Below are 14,537 nucleotides of genomic sequence, written 5' to 3'. Positions count from 1 at the left end.
GCAACAGGAAGTCCATGCAGTGAGTACCATAGCATGGGGCTGAGGTTAATGGGACAAGCAGCTCTGATGTGAAATAGCCCCAGGCTGATCTGCTGAGGTGCTGAATGGAGGTTTCCGAGGACTTCAGATTGCTGAGCACCTCCCAGGGTCAGGGCAGAGGAGGAGATGTCCTCTCTAACTGTGTGCAAGAGTGAAACATGCCTCCATAGACATGGGAAGCAAGGAGCAAGCCAACACCACTGCAGTCCTGGTCACAAACTGATTGCATTGCCCAGCCTTGACCCCTGGAGCATCTGAGGATGAAAGGCTGAGAGATCTGGAGCTGTTTAGCCTGGAGAAGAGCAGCCTGAGAGGGGATCTGCTCAATGCTCAGCAAGAGCTAAAGGTAGGGGCAGAAGGCAAGAGGATGGGGCTAGACTCTTTTCAGTGGTGCCCAGCAACAGCACAAACTGGAAGCCAGGTTGTTCCATCTGAAGGGGAGAAGAAACCTCTTTGCTGTGAGGGTGCTGGTGTCCTAGAGCAGGCTGCCCAGGAAGGCTGTGGAGTCTTTTCCAGAGAGATTCCCAGTCTGCCTGGGCATTGCAACCCTGGGCAGCCTGTGCCAACTTCTTGCCCTTAGCCATGCAGGTCACTGTCATGAATGCAAGACAAAGAGCAGCAAGAAAGTCTTGAACGTGGAATGAAAATCCTCCTGAGCTGGTAATTTGTGACTTGCTATGGTACAGAAGGGAAGCATCAGCCATTTCTGCTTCATAGCTCTTTCCTTACTCTCCATATTTGCCAAATGCTTCCTGAAACATTAATTGCATGAGATTAATGGAGTGATCCCATCAGGAAAAATGCAGCAGCCATGAGGTGGTCAGGGCACCACCACACAAGCAGCTGCAGACAAGTGTAGGGTTGGGTGGAAGCTGTGGACAAAAGCAGATACATGACAGGAGAGCACTGGACAGTCTAGCCATGACATTTCAGCCACCACCAGGTTCCTGCTGAAAGGATGGTCTGATCCTGCCCTGGGAATGGGAAATCTGCAGCAAGGAATAAGCAGGTTGTGTTTCTGCTCACCACAGGGAAGATTTCTTGACTCCTGGTGTGATTGCTCCAGTAGGATTTGGTCACGATAAAGGTGATGCCAAGATAAGGGGCAGGCACAGCCTGAGGCTGGGAGAAAATAACTGAAGTCGTCCCAAAAGGTGGATGAGTGAGAATATTCCTCTTTTGGAAACAGTAGGTGGAGAGTGAGAAAGGGAATGGGGCAGTGGGAAAATGAGGAAAGCCAGGATGGGATGGAAACACAGGGAGAAGAAAGTGACTGACGTGGTTGCTGGTCACTTTTCCTAGTTACGGGAGGGGTATTCTGTCTTGCTCCCCTTGGAGCAAGGCTGGGTTGTTTCCAGATAGCTTTTAAAACTCCTGCAGGAATTTCTGTTGCCTTGAGGACCAGGTGGAGTCCCGTTCTTGGCTGGAGCCAGTCAGACTGAAAGCAGAAGTCAGGAAGTCCCTGGCCTCCAAAGCATCATCTCTGATGCTCCAGCAGGAGATCATCTGTTTTGAGAAATGACAAGCACCAGAAAGTAATCTCATTTGCTGCCATTATTCAGCACTTCCTCAGCATTTGGCTCAGGAGGCTAAAATTCATTCTGGGAAGGGAGCAGGGAGTCTGCAGGGGCTGCTGCTGTTGTCCCCAGAATCCACCCAGTCAGGGTTCACCCTGGTTTGCACCTTGCAGAAATGGAGATGTGAGTGGGACCCTGTGCAGAGCTGGTGATGAGATGGTTTGGTGTAAGTTCTGCACCTCCATGCTCCTGGCTGAAAACAGGGATCATGTGCAATTCAGCTGGGTATTAGGAAAGCTAATTAGCTCCTGTTTGCAAAGTGCTTCAGGAGGATCTGAGGCATTACAGAGACCAGGGACACTGACAAGTTTCCATTCATTTCCTTGGTTTTGCCAAAGAGTTTTGGGTGATTTTCCTGGGGAGCAGAGAAAGATGACATCCACCTCCATTTATCTCTATCTTCTGTATCTCCATCATCACCATTTCCCCAGGGTACAGCCACTGTGGCAGGGCTCATGTGGGTGCTCATGGGCCCAGGACCACAGAGAGAGCTTCTTGCTCTCCCAGATAAGGTCTTCATCATGTCTGGGAAGAGGCAATCAGCTTATGGCTTGCTCTTCCCACACACATCACACCAGGCTGAAACCTCAGGCAAGGAGAAGAGTCACTACATTGATGTCATTTGGCTCCATACCAGGTGCCTTATGTACATAAGAGAGTGATGGAGAGGGAAAGGAGACCTGGGGCATCTAGCAAATGTCCTTTCTGGCCCAGATGGAGGGCTGGAACATCTCTCTTATGAAGAAAAACTGAGAGGGTTGGTGTTGTACAGCCTGGAAAAGAGAAGGCTCTAGGAAGACCTTCTTGTGGCCTTTAAGTACTTAAAGGGGCTGAGAAGAAAGCTAGGAACAGACTTCTTAGCCAAGCCTGTTGTGACAGGAGGAGGGGTGATGGATTTGAACTGAAAGAGGGAGATTTAGACTGGAGAGAAGGAAGAAATTGTTTACACTGAGGGTGGTGAGACACCTTAGGGTTTCCCTTAGGGCACGCCGGAGCAGCAGGTGGATTGCAGATACCAGAAGGAAGCCCCAAGGGATGTGGATGATCTGCTCACAGCCCAGCAACATACATGGGGCTTCCCTTGGCCCAAGGTGGGATCATGCACCTGAATATAGAGTTGACCCATCTTCTTCATAGCGTTGGAAGGAGACAGGTCAGGATTTGGGGGGCTGGAACAGCTGCATCCCTCTCCCTGTACCCAAGGATCTGGCCTTTTGCAGGCTGCCGACCCCTTTGGCTCGGGCCCAGGCACACCATGAAGTACAAAGCTTTAGGGACTGAAGGCAGCTCACAGACTTTTCCCAAACCAAGACAGCCAATTTTGTGTCCTGTAGGATGAAACTTCTGGCAAGCACAGGGGGTGAAGCACACAGGGAGCTTTGCCCAGCCCTGCTCTGCCTTCCTCTGCTTCAGCTTCTCATATGGAGAAATTCAGGTGGTTCTTTAGGATGCTGTAAAGCATTCTGAGGCCCTATGGACACACTGATACTATGATTATCACAACATGGCCTCCAAAAAAAAAGTCAAGTGCCTAGGAAAATACTCCTTATCCATCTCTCACACTGAAGAACTCCCCAGCTAACCCCCTTGATAAACACAAGGTCTTCCCAGGTTAGATAAATAATCAGTGACATGGGAACAGGCTTCCAGAGAGCATGGGAACAGCAGGCTTCAAAAGGCAGGTTTCTCTGGAGGCTTTGTCCCATCCTTGAAGCACAGCCAGATCCACCTGTTATGGTGGCTGTGTTTGGCAGTGATAGCTGAACCTCCCAGCTTGCTTTTGCCACTCTGTGAAATCTGGGAACGAGGGCTGAGGTGTCCAACATGCCTGTCCAGTTTTCCAAACCCAGCCAGAGTAATTAAGCCTTGAAAATTGCTTGTCCATCTTTTGAAGGGTCCTTCCTGGTATGCTCCCTGCCCCAGATCTCTTATCTATGAACTCTGCAGCATATTAATTAGGGATGTTCAGTGGCAGTAATTAGGCTGGTATTTTGTGATACAACAGAAGGAGCATGCTCTACAGATACCACTTTTGAGCCCAGGAAGGATTCATGCACTGATTTTGTTTAGCATCTCAGAAGCATCCATCCCAAAGAGGAGATGCAGGAGAGGAAGTATCTCCTCCACCTCTACTCTGCACTGCTGAGGCCACATATGGAATACTGGGTCCAGTTCTGGGCTCCCCTAGTTCAATAGTGACAGGGAACTACTGGAGAGAGTGCAGTGAAGGCTGTGAAGATGCTGAGGGGACTTGGAGCACCTCTGTAAGGAGGAAAGGCTGAGAGACCTTGGGCTGTTGAGCCTGGAGAAGAGCAGCCTGAGAGGGTATCTGCTCAATGCTCAGCAAGAGCTAAAGAATGGAGAGCAAAAGGATGGGGCCAGACTCTTCTTAGTTTGTTCCCAGCAACAGGACAAGGAGCAATGGGCACAAACTACATTCCCTGCCCTGTCCCAAGTTGCTGGTTGGAGAACAGCAGTTGTCCCCCAGATGCTCACCTAGATCCCACACTGACATGATTTTGAGGGCTAGGACTTCCTTGCTGCATTGCCCATCACAAAAGGTGGGAATCAGTGCTGGTGCACGTGTGCAGTGCCACACAGATACCGCTCCAGCAGCAAATTATCTCCCCCACAGCCCCTCCAAGGCTCTCCATGGCTCTGACCATCACCAAGCCATGCTGAAAACACAGTCAGATGCTTCTGCTGGGGCTGCTAATTTGCCAAAAATATGCTCTGGTAACTGCTTACACAGGGGAAGAAATAAAGTATGGATTTTTGAGTATGCAAATATAATCTTGCAGGCAGGAACACGTGATGGATGTTAGTCATATCGCTGAATGCGGGGCTGGGTACAGAGAGACACGATGGGCACAGCGAGGTCTGGGCATCTGTGGAGGAGAGAAAGGCAGCCAGGAAAAGAGAAAGGAGAAGAGCAGAGCAGAGAGGAGAAGAGGATGACTGGAGCAGAGCTGGCATGGGCTGCTTTGCTTGGGTGCTGTGTAGCATTAAGTCTGTTGCTGGGGCTCGATAAATAAATACATCCCTGCAAATCTGCGGCTCCTATCAGCATGGTTTTGAAAGCTAAATGGTAGGGACCCTTCATCCAAACCAGTGAGGCTGGTTGGGTTTGGATGATGTGATGTGGGAGACCACCTTGCAAGCAGGTAGAGACAGGTGCCTTGCTAGGCACCTTTTGTGGGAGCAGGAACTGGGGGTTGGAGAAAGGAGATGGATTTATCCAGCCTCATGCCACAGCCTGGGAATCTGCCTCCTCCTCTGTGGATGCAAATAACAACATAAAGTAAGTCTGGCTGAAATAGCACAGAACAGGGTTTGCTCAGCTGTGCTCCACAGGGAAAACCATCAGAAAGGCAGGTTCACATGTGGAGAGAATGCTCATCTGGGCAGTAGGAGCCTCATCCAAAGCATGAGAGTCCTTTATATGCTCATTGCCATGATGCCCAGCCCTATGACACTTTGCAACCAGGAGATCAGCAGAATGAAGCTACTTCCCTCACTGGCAAACATTGATCTGGCAAAGACTCTGGATATTAGCACTTACAGATGGCAAACTGAAACACAAAGCAAGATGGAGGATGAGGTCCTCCAACAAAATGAGGTCTGTGACTCCTTCTGCTGTGGGCACCACCTACAGCAAACCTACAGCAGGACAGGGAATGGGGCAAAACCCAAAGCTGATGTCCTACCTCTGAAGATAACCCAAACTGCAGGGGTGAAGCCATTTTCCACAGGGGATGGACAGTGATGAATAAGTGACCTTATAATGGTAAGGAGAAGCCATTCCAGAAAACTCACAGGTGGAGATTCAGATCAGATAACATCTGTCAGAGGAACATCCCCACACACCCATGGCAAGGCTTGGATTCCAAGGGGGAAAAAACTCAATTTGCTCTCCACCAAGCACAGGAAAACACAAGCCCATCCTGACCATCCCCTCCCCCTTCTCCCTCATAGCTTCTCTCTCTCCTGCTTCCCCGAGTTCATTAGTTACTGCTTTTTGCAGCCAGCATTTGGAGAAACGCTTCAGCCCATTACAATGACAATCAAATCACTAACTCTGAGGGGACACATAATGCATCTCAGGGCAGTTTTCTTAAAGCAGCAGGTCCTGGAGTCAGGGGAAATAGAGCTTTTCAAGAGGAGAGTACTAAAGAAATTTCCAGCCTTCCTGTGTTTGCTGGAGAAGAGGGAAAGCCAAATGAGCATCAGTCCCTTGCTGAAACGGGGTGCCTAGTTTTGCCTAGCACAGTTGAATCCTTGTGGATGTGGCCACTGACTGGGGTCAAAACCAGGATGAGGCTTTAGCACAAGGGGTGTGGGATACATTAATGTGTCACTCACCACCTTTATTCCAGCTAATGTGCTCCTTTCACAAAGCAGAGTGAAATCAGGCTAATGCTTAGCCCATTAATCCCCCAGCACTCTAATCCTTATCACAAACTCTCTGATCTCACCCCATTTCTCAGCAGAGCTCACAGGAGGAAGGGCTAATTCTCCAGCCCTCACAAATGGTGCTGTGTGCCACCATCAGGTTTTGGGGGGCTGCATCTCATGTGAGGTGTGGGTGATGCTGAGCTCCCCATGACTTGAGGGTATGAGTCTGGATCAGGAGTGGGGATGGCACAGGACAAGATGAGGCAAGAACAGGGTTTATTTATTCCCTGTGAAATAAATGCTCAATCCCTTGTGTAGTCCATGGAATCAGTTTGCAGGTCCAAAATCATAGAATCAATAAGGTTGGAAAAGACCTCAAAGATCACCAAGTCCAACCTGTCACCCAACACCTCATGACTACTAAACCATGGCACCAAGTGCCACATCCAGTCCCCTCTTGAACACCTCCAGTGATGGTGACTCCACCACCTCCCTGGGCAGCACATTCCAATGCCTAACAACTCTGTCAAGAACTTTCTCCTCACCTCCAGCCTAAACTTCCCCTGGCACAGGTTGAGACTGTGTCCTCTTGTTCTGGTGCTGGTTGCCTGGGAGAAGAGACCAACCCCCTCCTGCCTACAACCACCCTTCAGGTAGCTGCAGACAGCAATAAGGTCTCCCCTGAGCCTCCTCTTCTCCAGGCTAAACAACCCCAGCTCCCTCAGCCTCTTCTCGCAGGGCTGTGCTCGAGGCCTCTCCCCAGCCTCATTGCCCTTCTCTGGACACGTTCAAGAGTCTCAATGTCCTTCTTAAACTGAGGGGCCCAGAACTGGACACATGATGCTCTGAGCAGGAAATTGTGTCTTTACAGTGATCATCTTGGTGAGATATCCAAAAACTTTGGGACCTTGCTCTGGCTGTTCGCTCATTCATGAAGATTCATGATGCTCTGCTATATGTTAAGAGCCTCTTCAGGGAATAACATGAGGGAAAGAGTGGCTGTTCTAAGGGACTGCTTCTGCATCAAGTGCAGTTTTTAAGGATTTTTGATTCAAAGGCCAGAATCTGTCTCTGAAAAGCCAAAATCAACCCCCAGAATACAAACCCTTGCCACTCGGGGTTTGGTTTGGTTTGGTTTTTCTCCAAGCTCCCCCTTTTTGTTAACATAGAATCATTTAGGTTAGGAAAAGACCTTCAAGATCATTGAGTCAAATCATTAAATACTGATTTGCAAGTTAACCAGCTTATTGCAAGGGCAAGCCAGCAGCAAGGCTTTCCTGCAGCTATTGCAATAGCCTGGAAAAAAACCAACCAACAGACAAAACCCAACCACCCCTTTCTTCCTCAGGACTTCAACCAATGCCAAAGCCAGACCCCAAACCCCTGCAGAATCTCATGAGACAGAAGCAAACCCACAGCGCTGGGCCCTATAAGGTCATCGCCCAGCCCATCCTGCCCGGCTGCTGCATCTTCAAGTCATGCCTAAATTAATACAGCTCATTCATCTATGTCAGCATTACCTGGCTCAAAGCATGTAAAATTCATCAGGTTCATTTGAAAAATCAAGGCTTTTTTTTTAAAGAGAAGGCATTTTTAGCTCTCATCTGCTGGTTTCCAAGCCTGGGAGAATGACTTTTCTGCAAGAGTCTGGGTGGAAACCTTGCTTCAAAACTGAAGCTGAAAACCTTGCAAAAATCACATGATTCCACAAGCTGGAGCTTCAAGGGGAAAAAAAACACCAAAAACACAACAAACCAAACCTTCAGCTACAGGAGCAGATGTCACCCAACCACGAGGAGCCCCATGGGATATCAAATCACATGCAAATATCCTGAGATTTGCATTAAAAGCCATGAGAAACCCACCCCAGCATCCCCAGTGGAAGGATATTATTGTGGTGCTTCAGGGTTTTAGTCACCCTCTATTTTGGGTCAGATTGGCCCAAGGTTGGGGTCTTACATCATCCCCTGGAGCATCACCTGCTGGATAAAGATGGAGAAGATAGAGTGAGGGTCTGAGTCTGTCTGCCAATTTTCTCTCTCATGTACTTTTCCCCGGGGTTAGAAATCCTTCTTCCTCTGTCCTGAGCTGTACCTGAAACTAAGCAGCATGTTCCAGGGAGCGAAGTAATTACCATGAGTTCATATCATTTATTTTTAATGAGGCTGGTCAGAAGCTTCATTTAGTATTTTGATTCATTTTCCTATGTGGAGCAGGTCCTGATGGTTCCCTTCCTGCTCTCCTGTAAGCCACTGTCACACTGCGAGCATCTTCTGTACCAAACCTGTGCAGCGAGATGCCTCATAAACAAAGTTCATGGTGGCTTGGTGGGCTTTATTATTATTATTATTATTATTATTATTATTATTATTATTATTATTATTATTATTATTATTTAGCAGGTTCTCAGGGGGGGTTGTCAGCAGCAGCTCAGGCTCTGGCTGGATGCTGCAGGAACTGGGAGGATCCGGGGATCAGGGCGCGTTTGTATTTGCTTGTTTCCACCCACTATTTGAAGTGCATCAACAATTCCTTCCTGGCAGCAAAATAAGATGAGAGCTGATACTTTTAAGGTAATTCTGACATCCGTGCTATGAATAGACAGCACGGAAATTTGCCCTCCCTGCTTGGTTCCCTGCAGCTGGAGAGGAACCCATAAAAAGCCCTGGTGTGGAGCAAGGCATGAGGCAGCCCTCGGTGATGTCGCTGCCCTTAGTGGCACTGGTCGTGGTGCTTCCTTCAGAACCACTTCTTTGCTCAGCAAGGGTGGTGCAGCCCCATGGCAGGCAGGCAGGCAGGTAGCCCCACAGCATCCCCAGTCCATCCTCCTGGAGAAAGCATTGATGCTGGCAAGGAGCTTGATGTTGCAAAATAGTTCGTGTTTTTCATCTCCTCAGCCATTTCAAAATCATTGGGTCGGTAGCTCCTGATTGCACCTGCTCAGGGAGCAGCAGGAGGTGTCACCAATGCCATCACAGAGGTGGGGAAAGTGGGGCATGGAGCTGCCACAGCTCCTTCCCAGGTAGGTCAGGCTGTGGGAGAACCCACACCAGCAGTTCCCAATACACCGCTTCCCTCTCCCCATTGCTCCCAAAGCATGAACGCTTCCAAACCCGGGCCGAGAAAGCCCACCTGCCTACTCACACGGTGCTAACAATGAAAACACTAATTATATTTCACTCACCTATCAAAGGGATGATTCATGTAGGTGAGTGGGCACAAAGGATTACACAAGACGAAGACGGCGATGCGACCGCCTGTCCCTTTTGGGGTAGCCCTCCCAAGAGCCAAGGCCGTGTGGAGCATGTGGGCACCCAGGATGGGGTGAGGGGGTGGCTGCAGGAGGGACCTGGCATGGCCTCGATGCACTCCAGCCCAGGGAAGCACTGTGAGGGCTGGCTGGGCAATAGAGACTTGGGAGAGGGGCTGAGCCCCTGTTTGAGCCCCTCTGTCCTGTCTCAGATGCCAAATACTCAGCTGGGGAGGGGCGGAGGGGGGAGGAAAAGGAGCTTTGGCAGGAGCAGATAAGCAGATTTGAGGCCTGCACAGAATCACAGAATGACACAACTATTTTTTGGGGTTTGTTTTTTTTTGGTTGGAAAAGACCTTTAAGATCATTGAGTCAACTGTCAAACCAACACTATTCACCTCATCCAGCCCATCGACTTCAGCTCACCTGCCTCTACAACTATGCCTCCAGCAACTAAACCCAAACCCAATGCACAGCCCTAGGATTCCATGGCAGTCCTGCAGATACAACTCAGACTGTCCTCAGGGTAAAGTCCCTGAATATTCCCAAAATATCCAAGGAGCTACAGAAAAGCAGGAACCACCTGAGATGTCTTCTGATCACCAGTCCTGCTCAGACGGTTTCCAATGGGAGGAGGTGTCCAGTCCTCTGCTCCAGAGGTTCCACCACTTCCAGCATGGACCACAGCAGTGACCTGGGCTCACACAGGTGCTGGTCCAGGTGGATTCAGCCCCTTTTGCCTGGATCAAGGGAGCGATCTCGCTCCTTGCTCTGGAACTGGGCACAGCAAACAAGTGGTGCAACTCCAGCATCTGACTGAAGCAATCCTCAGCAGTGTGGTTTATGTAATATCAGGGTGTTGGTGGCTGGGGGCAGGAGGTAGCAGGGATTTTGGGCAGCAAAAGAAGGACATGGCAGCAGCAGCGTGGTTTGAGAGGGGGTCCAAGAGGAGGAGAAAGACAGGCTGGTGTGCCACAGGTGCAGGACCACGGCTTTGGCACGCAGCAGCACCAGGGTAATTTGGCAGTGTGGGCTTCAAAGCTGTGCCTGCACATAGGCTCGAGTTGATGAACAGGGATCTGCACAGCTTGAGGAATCCAGCTGGCATTCATGGGGCCTGTGCGTGGGTCAGGGAGGGCTGGCGCTGTGCTGAGGGCATGGGGGCAGAGCATGTGCCCATGGGTATGGGAGCGGAGGGGCTGGGCGGTGTCTGGGCGTGGGGAGGAGACCCGTGTGGGGAGGAGGAGAGGTGTGGGGAGGAGGGGAGGTGTGTGGGGAAGAGAGGAGAGGCGTGTGGGGAGGAGAGGAGAGGCGTGTGGGGAGGAGGAGAGGTGTGTGTGCATGGCGATGAGCGTGTCGCGTGGGAGGTGTGAGCTCTGCAAGCTGCGTGTGGGGGAATCAGCCTGCACGTGTGAGCCCCCAGCCTGTGCTGCTGCTGCTGCTGCTGCTTCTGCTGCTGCTGCTGCTGCTGCTGCTGCTGAGGGGAGATGGCACCTGGGGCTGCGAGTAGAGCCGGCATGGCAGTGGGGGTGGTGGCAATACAACTTGAGGTCACCACATGCCGTACCCCACCTCCGAGCCCAACGCATCACCACGTGCTCGGGAGTCACACAAAATATCTCTCCCCAAGACAGCGCTGGTGGAAGGCTGAGATCTGCCCTTCCCTGCTATTTTGTAAGGAAATGGTAAAGCTGGAGTGAAACCCATGAATTCTGGGGCACTTTGCTTCCTGAGCCTCGCTGCACATTTAGGGACCCAGCCCCTAGGCTAGTTTGATGTGCTCCAAAAAAGAAATACATGCAAGGGATGAATATTTATCTGTGGGTGGCAAGTGACAGATGCTGGGGCGAAGACTCTAGGATACTTCGGTTTGATGAAGGTAATAACTCGAACAGATTAATGAGAAACATCCTTCCCAACCATTGCCTCCCCTGTGCCAGAGCTGCGTAGCCACCCTTCCAGTTGAGCTCCTCCACACACCAGCTTCTTGCATCCACAGCTCATTAAGGTTTGGTGTCCAAAAGGCTCGAGATGCCCAAGTTTGGTGTTTTTCGACCCAGAACTCAGATAGGCAACTGAGGAAGGGTCATGGCCACTAGGGACTTGCAACTGAGTTGGTGGAAATGCAGTTTTACATGGGTTCAGTCACTCCGTGGGAACTGTCCAACCACAATGGGGGAGAAGCTGGTGTGGAGGAGCCTGGCTGGGGTGTGTAGGGCCTGTCCCCGCTGCAGTAGCAGGATGGGCTTGGCCACAGGTACTATCGCTCTCCAGCATGGCTGTCCTCTCCTCCCAGGACAATTTGGAGGGTCCCTAGTGGGGAGCGTTGTGTCACAGCCCCTGTCCTTGTCTCCTCCTCCTCCTCCTCTTGCCTCCTCCTCCTCGAACGACAAACAAGCAATACAGCTCTGGTCCCCAAACACTAAGAAGCCAGCCTGGCCTGACAAAATGGAAGAAAAAGCTCTTTGCTTCTGGTAGGTTCTCAGAAAGTGTGAAACCTGTGGTCAGGGACCCCAGTGGGGAGATGCTTCTCAGGTTCCTCAAGAACTGCTGCACTGCAGTTGAGGGGGAAGCATGATGGGGTGTGGGCACGTGTGTGGCTGAGGACAAGACCAGCCCTGCAACACCCAACCCCCAGAGACCTGTGGTTTGTGAACACTTCTGTCTGCCCGCCTGCAAACCTCCCTGCCAGGGGCTGGGTGCCAGGAGAGGAGTGGGGTGATGGCATCCATGTTGGGAGCACCTAGAAACCCCCCCACATCCCTCCCTGACTGCTCTGAACATGGGAGACTGTGCTTATTCTCTGAGCAAGGTTTATTCTCATCTAGAGGGCTGCTGGGATTTATTGATGGCTTTGCAAACACACACCCAGCAGATTCCAGTTCAGAGCCCAGCATTATTCCAGGCAGCTGAAACAAAAGGTTGCAGCTCTATTTTCCCAGAGGAGAAAGGCACCAGCACAAGATTATCATTAAAAATCAAGAGGTCGTTCCACCTCTCCCTTCAAGAGCGTAAAAAAGCAGCTGCAGGTAAGGTTTAATCAGGCTAGATGATCTCCGGAGGTCCCTTTCAAGCTCTGCCGTGCTGGGATTCTGCATGCTTCCCTCCCTGTATAATCCACAAAGCAGCAAACTGGGCTTTCTACAGAAAGGTCTTGCAGCACCTTTCAGGAAGGCTGCCACGGAGCCCACCACCGCTGCCGTTTCCCTCAAGGACCAATCCTGGAAAACCACAACAGCTTAAAAAAACCCTAATCATCCCTAAAATCACTGAGCCTGCTTTGGATGGAGACATTCAGCAGCAAAACCAACCGGGCAGGGCCACCAAAAACCCCCAGCTGCCAGCAGGCAGGTAGGCCCGCCTCGGATTATGGTGGGAATTTAGATGGAAGTGGCCGCAAAACATGAGCGAGGGGATGATACAGCCACTTACAGCACAGCACCAGCTGTTCCCCTCAGTTTGGCTTCTAAGCTTGTTAGCCCAGCATTTTGTTGTTTGGTTGGTTATTTTTGTTCCAATTGGGTTTTCATGGGTTTTGTTTTGTTTTGTTTTTAATCTGATCCCAGTTTCCCCTCCACATCTCATTTAAGCCATGTTGACGGCAGAGAAGAGCTTTGGTGATCCCTCTGAGCCCCAACGTTAAGCATTAAGCCGTAAACTAGGAATGTAAGACTCTTGTCTGAATTAAAGTCCTGTGCCTGCTGTGATCAAGCATGGGGCTGCCTTTGGAAGGGCTGCAGGGCATGCAAACACCCCAGCCTCTCATTGGTAGCATTAGCAGGACCCTTCTGCCCTGTCTCCCCCCGCCGCCAAATCTCACTTCCCCCCTGCCCTGGGTTGCTTCGGTGCAAATCTAACAGGTTCCAGCGGTGCGGTCACAACTGCGAATCCCATGTGCAACTTGGGTTGTCTCCCAACGCCTTGGCCCACCTCATCCTCCCACTCCCCTGAGCCAGAATTGAATGCCTCTTCACCAGTGCAGCCCAGTCCCTTCCCCAAAAAGCCTGGTCAAGGAGGGGCCAGGAGGTAGGAGCCAGCACCCAGCGACCCCTTGAACATATGGGGCTACCTGTGGCAAGGGGTTGGACTGATGCCGTGCTGGGCTGGTTCCTTATCTCCTGCAGGGTACGAGCATCTTTCACTTCAAGCTAGCAGGCTGCAAACTCACAGACCAAAGCAAGAGGCCCCTCCATTCCGAGGCTGGTACCCCCAACACCACCACCCACCCCAGCTAAGAAGGTATCAATGCAGCAGCACCTACCTCCATCCGAGTAGGTCTCTGTCCCGTAGCCATCCTGTAATCCATTGCTCCAAGTGCCTTCGTACTTGGCCCCGTTTCCAGTGCATTCTCGGACCCCATACCGTCCCTTAAATCCATGGGTCCACTCTCCTTTGTACACCCACTTCCCTTTGCTCTCCATGCCAATGCCATGGCGCTTGCCCTGCGCCCAGGTGCCCTGGTAAGTGTTGCCGCTGGGCCAAGTGTAGACCCCCAAGACCTCAAAGCCGTGACTCCAGGAGCCCGAATATTCACCTTGACCCTTGGGGCCGGTACAGATTCCGTGGCCATGAGCCTTTCCGTCCTCCCAGCCTCCACAGTACGACCCTCCATCGTCAAAATTAAACCTTCCCCCACTGGACATGCATGTAATTCGGTTTGCAAATCCCCCAAAAGGTGAAAAAAAAAAACCCAAGAAAATAGGAAAAAAAAAAGAAAGAAGAAGAAGGAGAAAAAAAAAAAGGGGGGGGGGGGAGGGGGGGGGGGGGCAAGGGGGGGGAAAAAAAAAGGCAGAAAATGAACCAAGAAGGATGACTTGGGGGGAAAAAAATAATAATTAGAATGAATTAAAAAAATAATATATAGATATATATTGGAAAGAAAAAAAAATCTCAAAGCAAATCAAGCTCAATTGAAATCATGCACCAGATCCAAGGAGCTGCTTTTAAGCCAGTTTCTCGTGATTATTCATTCTCTGGGAGTATGTTGAGGCTCAGTTCGCTCTTCCTCTGCTGTGGAAACAGTAGCATTAAAAAAAAAAAAAAAAAAAGAAAAGGAGGAAAAAAAAAAGGAAAGAAAGGGGGGGGGGAGGAAAATAGCAGCAAGAACAGCAGCAGCTATTGGGTTTTGGTGCAAACGACTCCACCTAAAAACCATCCGAGGCAGGGAACGGGGGTGGGGGAGAAGAAGAAGGGGGGAGGGGGGGAAAGGAAAGATAAAAAGGGGGAAAAGAAAAAATGAAAGGGGGGGGGGGGAGGGGGAAGAGGGGAAAATAAAA

General features: G+C 50.7%; 1 protein-coding gene across 1 annotated transcript in view; it reads right to left on the bottom strand.

Annotated features, from left to right (window-relative positions):
* Window positions 1-13,946, bottom strand: part of JPH3 (junctophilin 3) — a 62,344-nt gene extending 48,398 nt beyond the window's left edge. Inside the window, exon 1 of the mRNA XM_009904465.2 lies at window positions 13,523-13,946. Coding sequence (XP_009902767.2) covers window positions 13,523-13,904 — 382 coding nt within the window. The 5' untranslated portion in view covers window positions 13,905-13,946. The remainder of the gene's footprint in view (window positions 1-13,522) is intronic.
* Window positions 13,947-14,537: the final 591 nt, after the last annotated feature.

This window comes from Dryobates pubescens, chromosome 19, assembly GCF_014839835.1.
Source record: "Dryobates pubescens isolate bDryPub1 chromosome 19, bDryPub1.pri, whole genome shotgun sequence".
In the NCBI taxonomy this organism is placed as follows: Eukaryota; Metazoa; Chordata; class Aves; order Piciformes; family Picidae; genus Dryobates; species Dryobates pubescens.
Note: the sequence above shows the minus strand (reverse complement) of the source record. Positions and strands in the feature narration are given on the sequence as shown.